At 51.3% G+C, this 14,377-nt stretch overlaps 1 protein-coding gene across 6 annotated transcripts in view; it reads left to right on the top strand.

Moving 5' to 3' along the window:
- The window catches only part of si:ch211-26b3.4 (connector enhancer of kinase suppressor of ras 2), an 824,630-nt gene that overhangs the window by 328,614 nt on the left and 481,639 nt on the right, over positions 1-14,377 (top strand). For all 6 annotated transcript variants that reach the window (XR_005457712.1, XR_005457711.1, XM_038775303.1 and 3 more), the window contains exon 5: positions 9,891-9,932. Coding sequence is in view for 4 of the 6 variants with exons in the window: in XM_038775303.1 (XP_038631231.1) it covers positions 9,891-9,932 (42 nt within the window). In the remaining 2 variants the exon portion in view is untranslated. The remainder of the gene's footprint in view (positions 1-9,890; positions 9,933-14,377) is intronic.

Genomic DNA, 14,377 nt, shown 5'->3' on the forward strand with positions numbered 1-14,377 from the left:
AACCTTGCATATTAGGGCAAGGTATCCAGGATATTGCTCACAGGCAAGTGCTATGTGACTGAACAGTGGCTCAGGGTTCTTTTAGCTTTACAACTCAACATAAATTCTTGGGCCGGATTCTCTAAAATCGCGGCCACGTGCTGACGCTGGCGTAAACACCAGAGTGTTTCACACCGATGTCAATGGGCCTCCTGGCCCAGCGATTCTGTGGCCCGTAGCGGGTCAGCACGGCACTGGAGTGCTGAACGCAGCACCGCCGCCGATATGCAGCCCTGCACTGCCGGTCGTGGGTCTGCGCATGCGCGCGGCCGCCAGCTGCGGGTCCGTGCATGCGCGAGGCGGCCGCGTCAGGCCCGCACAACATGGCGGAGCCATACAGCGGGCCGACGTGGAAGTAGGTTCTCCCCCCCCCCACCCCCCCAGAACGCGCACGACCGCCGATCGGTGGACCCCGATTGCGGGCCTGGCCGGCGTTTTGGCCCCCCCCCCGGAGTCTGATCCCCCCCCCCTCCCCCGGCCCCACCAGGACGGCCACCGTGGCCGCAGGTCCGAGTTCCTGCCGGGTGGAACCATGTTAGAACCACGTCGGCGGGAACCCGGCCGGTCGACCGCGGAGGATCGCCACAGGGGCCTCTTTCATCAGCCTCCGAACAACACCCCGTCGACCCCGCACGCGTGGCTGGCGGTGATTCTCGAATCGCCAGTGAATCGCGTCCCGGCGTCGGACCGGTGTCGTGGGCCGTCTCGCCGTCATCTCCGATTCTCTAAGCTGGCGCGGGCTTGGAGAATCCCGGCCAAGATGTTAAAAGTGGTATGTATCAAACTCTGAGTGGAATTCAGATCTTCTTCCCTCTCTGTACAACACATCATCTGAAAAGAGCAGCCATGCCTAATTTTCTATACTGGTCAGCTATGTTCAGAGACACGTTGCAGGTAAATTGCCACACGCTTGTTCTCAGGGGTGAAAAGCCGAGAAGGTCCTCATTCATATTTAGGTTCCAGCACTCTGCTAAGAGAGACACTGATGTTTACATATGTCTTTCCATCTGACAGGCACATCATCAATTTATCTTTCTGCCTGAGGCAGCTCAGACAAATAGCAGGAAGCATATAATTGATGTGACTCCACTCAATGCTGGTGGCAATCCTTGCATTAAGATAGGGGAAAACTGATCACCAAATTCAAAACTTAAAAATGATTTTTCTTCTCCCAGTGCTGTGGGCCAGGTATTGACTTCCTGCATGTGGAGCCTGCAGAATGTGCTCATCTGGCTTTCTAAAAATAGGCTGCAACTAAATCATTTAAAATGTGCTTGGACAGTGAGGCTGACCACATATTGAGCTCTCTCTCTCTCTTGCTCTCTGTTACATATGCAGGGAGATTAATGCATTTGGGTTGAATAAACTGGGTCGCTTAAAATTTAAAAAAAACTAACCACTGCTTTCTTGTCAGGGCTTACTCCGTTTATAACTGTTTCTCTACAAATCTAACCAAAGGTTTTTGTGCTGAAAGTCATGGGTTGATTACCAAGATCTATTGGGCGGTATTCTCTATCCTGTCAGCCCCGTTTTACGGGGTGCGCCCCTGTCGACAGCGAGATTCTCTGTTCCCGCAGCCGGTCAATGGAGTTTCCCATTGCGGCCACCCCACACCCGCGCTGTTGGCGATCCCGCCAACGGAGAATCCCGCAGATGTCTTTTATTACGAAGAGACGGGGTAGAGTTGCCATCAGATTTAAGCATAGGGAAATGGAAAGATTAGTTGCATCTATTTGTTCAGAAAAATTATACTTTCAGTCCAACTGGGCAGAGTCTTGCAGGAGATGGAAGGGTGTTCATCGAGTAATTAAGGAGGACTCCCACTTCCTCACCCCTCAGTGCACTGAGCAAGTTCCTCTTAGACTTTGGAACTTCCAAGATTTTGGCCCAGCAACGATGGCAATATATTTCCAAGTTGGGATTGTGTGTGATCTGGAGGGGAACTTGCAGGTTCTCATATGTCAGCTGCATTTGTCTTTCTAATTTGGAAGATGCTGTCGATGAAACCAGTGAGCTGCTGCAGTGCATTTTGAATATGGTATCCACTGCAGCTACCTTCTGTCAGTAGTGGAGGAAAGAATGTTTAAGGTGGTGGAGGGGCTGACGATCAAGCTGGCTGCTTTGACCTGGATGATGTTTACCTCATCGAGTATTCGACCTGTTTCGAATCTGTTCAACATAGCACAGTGGTAGGGACAAACGATATGAGGGAGGGTGTCCTCAGCTTGACCTCTCTACAAGGACTGATTGTCATAGGCTGGGTTATGACTATTTGAAGTGTATTCAGTGACAGAGCAGTGGGAGGCATTCAAAAGGGAGATTCTACAAGCATAGTGCAGACATGTCCCCATAAAGAAAAAGGGTAGCAAGGGGGAACAGTGGCTATCACTGTTACCTCACGTGCCTGGGACCGGGGTTCACTTCTGACCTTGGGTGACTGTCTATGTGATGTGGAGTTTGCAGTTTCTCCCCGTGTCTGTGTGGGTTTCCTCCCACAGTCCAAAGATGTGCAGGTTAGTGAGATTGGCCATGATAAATTGCCCTTAGTATCCAAAGGTTAGGCGGGGTTACTGGGCTAGGGAGTTAGGGTGGGGGCATGGGCCTAGGTAGGGTGCTCTTTCCAAGGGTCGGTGCAGCCCCGATGGGCCGAATAGCCTCCTTCTGCACTGTATGGAGTCAATGACTCCACGCCGAATATTAAGCCCCATGATTATCTAAAAGAACACAGGGAAGATGAGGCAGAAAAAAATAAAGTGCCTGACAGTCACAAAAAAGTGTTCGATAGCCTGGAGGAAAACATAGATGTGAAGTAAAAAATGAAATTAGAAAAGCAAAGAGAGGATGTGAAAGAATATCGGTGGGGAAAATCAAGGCAATCTCAAAGAGCAAGAGCATTATTTAGGGATGGGTAGGAGTCCCTGTCAGAGGACTCCCAGAGCACTCCCAAGGTGTCCCTGTCAGAGGAAAAAATGTATATCTCTGTCAAACTGGTTATTGAATAAAATTATTATCTCAATTTAAAAAATGGATAAGGCTTTAACCCTGACTAGCAATAACTCATACCAAACCAGGAGGGACCATTATCTTTAAAAAGGGGCTAATGCCCTTTGTGACTGCCGACAATCAGAAATTTCATAGAATTTACAGTGCAGAAGGAGGCCATTCGGCCCATCGGGTCTGCACCGGCTCTTGGAAAGAGCTCCCTACCCAAGGTCAACACCTCCACCCTATCCCCATAACCCAGTAGCCCCACCCAACACTAAGGGCAATTTTGGACACTAAGGGCAATTTAGCATGGCCAATCCACCTAACCTGCACATCTTTGGACTGTGGGAGGAAACCGGAGCACCCGGAGGAAACCCACGCACACACGGGGAGGACGTGCAGACTCCGCACAGACAGTGACCCAAGCCAGAATCGAACCTGGCACCCTGGAGCTGTGAATCGATTGTGCTATCCACAATGCTACCGTGCAACACCCTTTCCATTTCTAAGGCAGAGCTCCAGCCAACGGAGCCAAGTGGCGCGATTTAACGGAAAAAGTTCAGAGTGCCATTTCGGGCGCAATTTCCCAGGGGTTTCCTGCAGGCCACGCCGGCAGGATTGAAGCCCATAGTTTACAGTCCTTAGTGCTGAAAATGGGTCCCCATGAGCCTCACGCCGGTACTGGCTGTCTCGTCAGCTGGTTCGCCAAACTCGCTCCCGGCAGCTCTCCGCTAACAAGGGGGAGCTGCTTCTAAACCCTCCCTCACAACTCACTCACATGGTCAGCACCACGCAGACCTGCTCCCCGCTTTGGGGATGCCAACGCCGTGGAGGCGAGACGGGACACTCTGTTCCCCCAGAGGGTCAGAGGACCAGCAGCAGGGCCGTCAGTGCCATCTGGGAGGCAGTGGTAGCGACCATCAGTTCAGGTGGCGAGACCAGGAGGCCCGCTGTACAGTGCAGGAAGAAGACTAACGACCTCCATCTCGCCACAAGGGTACGTGAACACCGGCTCTCTGGCATCAGTTCCTCCCGCTATCCCCCCACCCCGACCACCGACAACCCCTCCCCTTACTCAATAAGTCAGCGGCTGGCACCTCATACCCTCCCCACATCCGATCACTGCACATGCGCCCCAGGACACCCAGGCACCCACTAGAACAATCCCTCCACTTCCAGGTGCGGTGCCCACACATGCCAGGTGCCATAGACCCTCCCTGGATTCATCAAGTGGGCAGCTCACAATGCCCCCCCCCCCCCTCTGTCCCTGCAGGAGACGTTAGCCCATAATAGGCGTGCAAGGGCCCAGACCAGCGGCAGAGTTCCAGACTTCACCCCCTCTGAGAAACGGGTCCTGGTCATTGCAGGGTTGACTGAGTAGAGAGCAGTCACCAACGGCAAGGTTGGTCTGCAGAGGTGAGGATCCGCTGCTCTTTCAAGCAGATCACCTGCCTTCATGTTAGGCAGAGCCAGTAGCTGTCTGCCCAGGTGAGTAATTTTTTTCACTTACCCCTGTCTAGACTGCTCTTCAGCTTCCAGGCAAGAGACTGGATTCTCCTTTCCTGCTGATGCCAACGGAGGAGCCGTGGAGTTCCACGATGGAAAAATCGGTGCCGTACCCGCAACGATCCCGTTACCGGTGAGGGGCTAGCATCGGCGGCGCGTGAAACAGCCGCAGAACATACGAAAAACGGTGGGAGAATCACTGGGTCCGTTCTGGACACGCGCAGGGCTGACAAGCTGCAACCGCATGTACTCTTGCACCCCCCCACTCATGCACCGATCGCCCCCTAAAAGATGGCACCGGTTGTTCAGGAGTACATACCCGTCCACCCGACCCCACAACCCTCTTCCTGGCCATCCCCCACCACTCCCCCCAGCCCTGGCAGAAGCGCCCGGCCAGCGGCACGACTGTTGGGCACTGTCCATACGCCCTCTTTCTCCACAGCTGCCATGCCAGGCTCACGTCTGTCAAGATCACACGTGGACCGCGCCGTCGGGAACTCGGCTCATTGGAGGCGGAGCATCACGGGTGGGCCCAGTAATTAGATGCGAACAGTGTTGCAACTGCGCGCAGTGTAATGATGCCGATTTGAGGGGTGGGGGGTCGGAGCATCGTGACCCGGCATCAAACCGACTTCTGCTGCGATTTCGGCGTTGGGAGATATTCTCCACCCGATCGCCGTTCCCGATATCGGCATCGGCCAATAGAGAAACAGGCCCAAAAAGTTTATTTTCTGGGAGAGCCGATTGAGGGGGGTCTCTTTCTTTAGGGGGTCTCTGGGGAGTGTCCCTCTTTGGGAGGTTTCGGTGGGGGCCCCCCTATTTAGGGGGTCTCTGGTGGGACAGGCAGGTCAGGTCACGCACGTGCTTGGGGAAGAGGAGGTGACCCAGAAAATCCAGGGAAGGGGAGCTGATTTGCGATGCAGGGCGGGGCTGGCCAGCTGCGGGGCCTCGCTATCGTGGCGCAATAGCGGGTTTCCCTTGGGAATCACTTGCAATCCTTGCGCATGGCTGAGGTTTGGGAATTGCTTCTTGATTTGCGCTCTCAGCGGGAGTGCAAATCAGCTGAAATTGAACTCCAGCGGGAGAATTCTCCACCGTCGGGATGCTCCGTTTTGCCGGCAGGCCGGGGGTCTCCCGACGGGCTAGGCCTGCCCCGCAATGGGAAACCCCATTGATCAGCCGGTGAAACGGAGAATCCTGACGGCGTGTCGCACCAGCAATCTGGTGCGGCGGGGCGGAGAAATCCACCCATAGTCTCTCGAACGGAGAGTGTCGCCCAATGATTCCATGAAATCTGCAGGGCTATGTTTTATTGTTGCTGCATTAGGCGACATATTGCTTTGTTTTGAAAATGATAAAACATTTGGCTTTCAAAATTGGCTTTCAAAATTTGTTGGAGACTCAGTTAACAAATTCTAGCCCTGATGCCAGGTGTCAGGTGCAGAGTAACAACAACTCGGCAGGATCCCTGGATGGCCCAAGGATAACACTCGGCAGCTGGAGATGGCATTTATCCTATTGTCAAGGTTTACAAATACACAGAGATTAATGGAATCACGCCATACATTCTGCCAGTTCATGTTTCATGAAATTTTCTCATTGTCAACACAAGTAGTGTAATGCCATTCAAATGAACTATCTTTTTTTTTAAAATAATTTTTATTAAAATTTTCACAAAATATCAATAACAGAAAATACTAAGAACAGAAAGAACAAACCCCCCCCCTATGTATACAAAAAAGAAGTAAATTAACGCCCATCATTAGCAAAGAACATATATACACGTCCCTTCAGCCCAAAACAAAGTCTACTAGGGACGCAAAGGCCAGAATGCCGGTCTATTTCGCCTCCTGCACTCCCGGCTCCTCTGCAACCCCAAATATAGCGAGCCCCCAGCCCGGTTTGACCCTGGATCCTACCACCCTCGACACCGTCCTTGCTACGCCCTTCAAAAATTCCACCAGCGCTGGGCATGCCCAGAACATATGAGTATGATTTGCTGGGCTCCCTGAGCACCTAATACACCTGTCCTCGTTCCCAAAAAACCGGCTCATCCTTGTCCCGGTCATGTGAGCCCTATGCAGAACCTTAAACTGTATGAGACTAAGCCTTGCACAAGAAGAGGAGGAGTTCACCCTTCCTAGGGCGTCCGCCCACGTCCCCTCCTCAATCTCCTCACCCAGCTCCTCCTCCCATTTACCCTTCAGCTCCTCCCCGAGGCCTTGTCTACCTCCTGCATCACTTGGTAGGTTGCCGAGATCCTCCCCTCTCCAACCCACACCCCCGAGAGCACCCTGTCCTGAACCCCACAAGGCAGCAGCAGAGCGAACTCCGCCACCTGCCGTCAGACAAACGCCCTTACCTGCATGTACCTAAAGGTGTTCCCCGGGGGGAGCCTGAACTTCCCTTCCAGCTCACCCAAGCTTGCAAACTTCCTGTCTACAAACAGGTCCCTCAACCTCCTAACACCTGCCTGTGCCAACTCAGGTATTCGCCATCAATGCTCCCCGGGGCAAACCGCTGGTTCCCCCATATCGGGGACCCCATCGAGGCCCCCACCTCCCCCCTGTGCCGTCTCCATTGCCCCCAAATTTTGAGGGTAGCCGCCACCACCGGGCTCGTGGTATACCTCGTTGGAGGGAGCGGCAGCAGCGCCGTTTCCAGCGCCTCCAGGCTCGTGCCCACACAGGACGCCATCTCCATCCTCTTCCATGTTGCCCCTTCCACGTCCATTACCCACTTACGCACCATCGCTGCGTTGGCAGCCCAATAATACCCACAGAGGTTGGGCAGCGCCAGCCCCCCCTATCCCTGCCCCGCTCCTTCTCACCCTTGGGGTCCCGTGCGCCCACACAAGCCCCGTAATGCTCCTGTTAACCCGCCTGAAAAAGGCCTTCGGGATAAGGATGGGGAGGCACTGGAACAGGAACAGAAACCTTGGGAGCAGCGTCATTATGACTGATTCCACCTCACCCGCCAGAGTCAGCGGCAACATGTCCTATCTCTTGAACTCCTCCTCCATTTGCTCCACCAGCCTTGTGAGGTTTAGCTTATGCAAGGCCCCCCCCAGCTCCTGGCCACCTGGACCCCCAAGTACCTGAAGCTCCTCTCCGCCGTTTTTAGTGGGAGCCTACCAATCCCCCCCTCCTGGTCCCCCGGGTGTACAACAAATAGCTCACTCTTCCCCAAGTTGAGCTTGTACTCTGAGAAATCACCAAATTCCCTGAGAATCCTCATCACCTCCGGCATTCCCCCCACTGGGTCTGCCACATATAAGTCATCCGCATAGAGCGACACTCGGTGTTCCTCCCCACCCTGCACCAGCCCCCCCCAATCCCCCGTCTCCCTCAGCACCATGGCCAGGGGTTCAATTGCCAGCGCAAAAAGCAGGGGGGACAAGGGACACCCCTGCCTCGTCCCTCGGTATAACCAAAAATACTCCGACCTCCTCCTATTCGTGGCCACACTCGCCATCGGGGCCTTATATAACAGCATCACCCACCTGGCAAACGCCTCCCCAAACGAACCTTTCCAGCACCTCCCACAAATACCCCCACTCAACCCTATCAAAGGCCTTCTCCGCGTCCAACGCCACCACTATCCAAATGAACTATCTTACCGATAGCCTTAATGGTCATGGACACAGAAGCCCAGTGATTCTCAAAAGGATGCATCCAAATAACATTTCGGCTCAAAACAACCAAATGCAGAACATTTGTAGCTCGTGGGAAACAGAACAGGAGAATGGTTTTGGACAAAAGGGTAAAAGTCCCATTGGGGTAGCATTACCTATTATTTGTACCTTAGATTAGATCATACATCAATATATGGGGCGGGATTCTCCGACCCCCCGCCGGGTCTGAGAATCGCCGGAGAGCGGCATGAATCCCGCTGGCTGCCGAATTCTCCGGCACCGGAGATTCGGCGGGGGCCGGAAATCGCCCCCCCCGGCGATTCTCCGGCTTGCGATGGGCCGAAGTCCCGCTGCTGCCTCCCTTACCAACGGGACCAGGCGGGCTGCTCGGTCCTGGGGGGGGGCTGTGGCGATCTGGCCCCGGCGGGTGGCCCGACGGTGGCCTGGCCCCCGATCGGTGCCCACCGATCCGCGGGCGGATGTGACCCCCCCTGCGCATGCGCGGGGATGATGTCAGGAGCCGCTGACGCTCCTGTGCGTGTGCCGCCTTCCGCCGGCCGGCGGAGTCCCTTTGGCCCCGGCTCCATGGCGCCAAAGGCCTTTCACGTCGGCCGGCAGGACGCAAACCACTCCGGTGAGGGCCTAGCCCCTAAAGGTGAGGACTTGGCCCGTAATGGTGCGGAGGATTCAGCACCTTTTGGGGCGGCCCGATGCCAGAGTGGTTCACGTCACTCCATCCAGCCGCGACCCCCCGCCCCGCTGGGTAGGGGAGAATCCCGCCCATGTGCTTTTGTCCCGAGGTGCAAAATTTCTAATGGAACAGAGAGGTGATAACTTGGCACGGGCAGCAGTACGTCTATCTTCATCAACAGTAAATACTTTGGGTTGATATTGCGCAATCTAATCAAAACATGCTTTTAATAGGTTACAGTTGTTTTCTAAGAGGGTACTTGTATAGTTTAATAATGACTACTGATTTAAAGGAAAACGCCACCTGTGCTCCACACACCCCAAATACTTCAATGCCTTTAGAATGCAACCTGTCATAGGGCCATCAAAATAATGCTAACTCAAAGAACTTAAATCTTTTGGTTTAGTTTTGACTCTGTGAGGTCACATTAATCAACCTTTTGTTCTGAGGTCATCGGTGATTCTCCGATGAATCCAGCACACAAATGTTTTATCTGCTGATCCAGAATCTCTCTCGCTGCCACTCACTATACATTAAGACCATTTATTTTAAACTGGGTCAATGGCTAACTAAAGCAATAGTTTAGGAGAAGAAGTGAACACTAATGTTCTGCAACTAGCGTCAGGGCTTAAGAAGTACGATATGCTGTTTGATTTAGGGAAATGAGGCCATGGGCAGCACGGTAGCACAGTGGCAAGCACTGTTGCTTCACAGCACCAGGGTTCCAGGTTCGATTCGCGGCTTGGGTCACTGCCTGTGCGGAGTCTGCACGTTCTCCCCGTGGGTTTTCACCCACTGTCCAAAGATGTGCATGTTACGTGGATTGGCCATGCTAAATTGCCCTTAATGTCCAAAAAGGTTAAGTGGGGTTACTGTGTTTTGAGGATAGGGTGGAGGTGTGGGGCTTAAGTGGGGTGCTCTTTACAAGGGCTGGTGCAGACTCGATAGACTGAATGGCCTCCTTCTGCACTGTAAATTCTATGTTCTATGTTCTAACTGATTATCCCTTTTCTTCCCCCCCCCCCCCCCCCGTAGGATTGCACAGTTTATGAAACTGAAAATAAGATTCTCCATGTGGTGAGTTTTTTACAATTTCATTCATTTTGTTCCTGCATGCTTGCTTTAGTTCACAAGTTGTTTAATTGTATGGATCTTCCCTAGAGTCTAGGTCCTGTGGCTGATGAGAAAGTCAGCGTAATTCTGCTGGATGGTGGACACAAACAATCTTCTGCTGTTCAGCTCTTTAAGGACATGCTAAATCTCGTGGCGGGGAGATCAGGATATCGCCCATCTCACCGTTACCTTATGTGGTTTAAAGTCCTGGCACAATATGTAAATGACACTCAGACAGCCATTCACTCAATGCAGGCAAGGAGCTCCTCATTACTCCTCCAGAGTCCTTGCAGCCGCGACCATACTAGAGAAGCTGGCAGATGTGAGCAGCCACCTTCTGGGACATATGAAGGCACGCCCAGCATTGTCTGATGTTCATTTCTAGATATGCCCATGGTTGGGCCAGTGCTCCTTGTTGCAGTGCCCTGTTCATCAGCATCTTGACTTTCTTGAGGCCCTACTGACTCTTGCTGCTCCGGCACTTGATCCTCCTGGTCCTGTGCCAACATGCGATGGGCCCCTCTTCTCCTCATCTGGATGAGAGCCATTAACAAGGCAGCCTGCAGGCTTCATCATTGTGAATGTGGGAACAGATTGAAGTGATACATTTCATGAGCATGCCCTTTGCAGCTTTCCCTCTATCTGGAATCTCAATGGTATGAGACCTGTGAGCCGGGAACAAAGCATCGAGATTCAGCATAAAGAGGAGAACACAATGGAGATAAGATTGACATTCAGTTGCCTCATACTTATTGGGGTGTCCCTTTATTTGGCCTCTTGTGCTAACCTTGAACTCCACCCACATGAATATACCGTACCCTCACTTTAAAAGATCTCTCACTGACTAATTGATTGGTCTTGTTGCTCATTCTGGGTGAGTGTGCTTAACACTCAATTTGGCTCTGTTTCGTTCCTTAGCTTTGGAGTCGCCAAGTATCGTTAAGATACCGCCACAAGTTTCAATTTCAAGTTCAAAGCAATAAATTCATACACCAATTAGTAAGTTCAAACAAGACACGTTTATTATATTACAGTAATCTACTAATCATGCATATAAAACAATAAGACTAGGCTAATCCTACCACTAATAGACCAAATACTTATCTGGATAAGGGGACTGCTGGATCAGGGAACAACGGCCTCTAGCTTTGTCCTGGGTCCGCAGGCTTCCAGTAGTTATGGACTAAAGGGGGTCAGGAGTGTCTACTCTCGTAGCGTGCGTTGTATGACACTTGCGTGTTGGCGGCTGCTGTCCAGACCTCTCCTCCTCAAGGTTCGTCTGCTGCAACGGTGTTCTGCTGGGAGGGCTGGCTGGTCAAGGAGAGGCTGGCAGAGAGAGAGAGCTGGGGTCGCGGTCTCTGTCTTATACTCCTCTCAGGGTCTTGCGCCCACCTGGGCGGACCCTCTATACTCTCGCAATCGATTGGGTCTCTTCCCAATCGATTGATTTGAATTCCCCAATAACGGGGCAATTCCTCGATCACTGGGGCGGTTCTTGGGACTTATTGTTTTGGACTTCTTTGGCGCCGAAAAGTCTGGCCTTCCATTCAATGTATCGATTTGTGTTTAACTTGTTTCCATTGTGCCTGGGGATCGCCCGGTATCGCCTCATTAGTATGTTAACTGGTTTCTTTTCACAGTGCTGTCTGGTTTCTGCAGCAGTCAAAACTGGTTTCTGCAGTAGTCTGAATATACAAGCGCTTTGCAAGCTGCTTGCTTTACAACATGTCCAATTTCCATGCATTCCTTGCAATCTTCCATTTTGTGTTGGGCAGTGGTCACCCCAGGTGGCTACACTCCCTCCTTGTGATCCTCACGAGAAATCATGAAGGATCACCCAAGTTCGGTGTCTTTGTGTTCCCTGATCTCAGCTAGTCCCATGGCCTCTACACTTTCCTCAACTATGGCACAAAAGTTTTATCTAACAGTCTCTGGTTGATGCTACGTCAAAGGGGACATGCATTACTAGGGAACCTCTAACTATCCTTTGTAAACTACACTCCCTTACACATTTAAACATTCTATCTTCCTATCCCTAAAACATTATCATTAAACTCCATTTCTGGCTTGGCAGTTGAGCTCAGAATATTGCAATACATCAGAAAGGTCTTTATTTACAACATCAAATCAAAATTAAATCCTTCATTACACATCAAGGGGTTGGGGGGATTGGTGGAAGCCGAAAATAGGGGATTGTACACTGTATATGGTCGAGGCGCAAGAGCGGGAGGCTCTCCTTCTCCATTTTCTTAACCTGAGTGTCTGCACTACAATACAGAGAACTGCTATCATCAAAAGTGATTCAATGACATACGAAAGGGAGTACCAGTTCATGAATTTTGTGCAGCAGGTCTGGTCATTGCTGTTCATTACTGGGCTTTGAGTAGTTGGTGTCTGGGAAACATAAACGGCGGGGGTCATAGGGGAAAAAGGGTTTTCCGTCCGCGCGCAAAAATACAAAAACAATAACTGAAAACATATAGTTCTTCATCACGGCCTTCTTTCTTCTCTTCTGTCTGTTCTTTTGTATTGCTGATCTTGCTCTGATCCCTCCTTCGAACGTCCGAAAGCTATGGGATCAAGCATAGTATCTGTCAATAATTCGTTTAATACCTTTAATGTTAGTGTATCTGTCCTCTCATTCCAATTGTCCCTTAAATGAATGGCCAAGTCACTCCCTGTGACTCCCCTCATTTTTTTCAAAAGTGAATTTAGGACCAGTCATACACTTAACAACTGTGCTACTGCGAGCCATCTCGCAGGTTTTGTGATTTATCATCCCAATGTTCCTGGATGTAAATAGCATAAGGAATGGCAGCCGAAGGGCTACCTCAAACAAAAATGAAACCAAACTTTAGAAATGAGATATCCGAATGAGTTGCGTATGGGCCGTGACGGGTAATATTTGGGTGGAATCCCCGGGTAGGGCGTGCTGTGCTGTACCCGAGCTTAGCTGACCAGAGGGGGGTCCTCAGACAGGGTGGGTCCTCAATGCCGTTTCTCCACTGCCTGAGCGACCTGCAACCAACGGACATGAATGTGTTCATTGTGAATTTGTAGCCTCTATTCCCAGAATAGAGGGGCACCTAAAAAAAAAAGAGGGGAGCCAAGATGCTCCTAGTGGGGTGAAGGGTGAAGCATTAAGTTGGGCACCAGACATTGCAGCTGAGTCAAGTTCTCAGAGTTATCTGCGGATAAACTTAACATGCATGTGAGGTGGTCACAATCTTTTCAGCTGAAAACCGAGTGGCCAATCTCCAAATCAAACATTTAACATACAAACAAACGTCACCAACATGCGTGCCGTTTCCATCAGTAGGGACACCGTTTATTTCTCAAGCGGTTCCTCTTTTTACATCATCTGGACACCTCAATTCTCTTCATTCTCTGCGAACAGGGTCGCAAAGGGGTTGCCGTTTCGGGAGTCAGACTCAGAGTCATCCTCTTCTCCCGGATCCCATACCCTTGTATGGATCAGGCATGCAATTTTAGCGTTATGTGACCGGGGGTCACTCTCGTCATTTCGGACAAGTCTCCAAGAATTGTCCCTGTGCCAAATCGTGGGGTCTAAATTTGAATGAACATTTTCTGGGTCGTCATAGTTGGGCAGTGGGTTTGGGTGTGGGTCTGGAGTTTTAATATAAGTGATCTCAAATCACTGTAGTCGGTGTCGTAGTTGATGTGTGTGGGGTCTGTTGTATCAGGGCAGTAGAGAGGCGTGCTGTGGCTGTCGTCCAAGTCACAGTCCCTGTCTCTGCTGTGGCAGCTTGTGGGCGTTTCGGGGCATGGTCTGAAGTCAATGGGCGGAGTTGAGGTCGAGTCCGATGAGGAACTGGTCTGTGAGGGGGAGGGTGGAAATGTGTCTCTTGTGGGCGGGGCGTGGTGTTCTGCTGCATCTAGCAGGACATGGTGTGAGTGGTTGGACTGTGTTCCATCTGCCTTTAACTGGTTAATATGGAACCACGCAGTCTTACCGTTGGGGTACTTGATCCTATATACTGACGGGCTGATTTTGTCCGAAATTGAGTACGGGCCAGAACATTTTGGGGCCAAAAACGTGCTGGAGTTATACACAGATAACATTACCTGTTGCCCAACCTGAAATTCTGTAGTATGGACTGTCCTGTTGAAACAAGCCTTGCTCTGTTTCCTCTTCTTACCCAATTTTACTGCGGCTGCTAACTGAGCTGACCTTACAGTTTCAACTAATTGTTTTACTGCTCTCTCGTGTGTGAGGGCTGGTCATGTCGAGTCTTAAAAGGAATTCAGATCCTTTCATAGGGCGTCCGGTCATGAATGTGTGTGGGGTGAAACCTGTTGATGCTGAAACAGTGTTTCATATAAACATAAGTGCGAATGGGAGCACTGAATCCCAAGTTGAATTGTTTTCCTAGACCGTCTTTCTAAGG

This window comes from Scyliorhinus canicula, chromosome 17, assembly GCF_902713615.1.
Source record: "Scyliorhinus canicula chromosome 17, sScyCan1.1, whole genome shotgun sequence".
Lineage (NCBI taxonomy): Eukaryota > Metazoa > Chordata > Chondrichthyes > Carcharhiniformes > Scyliorhinidae > Scyliorhinus > Scyliorhinus canicula.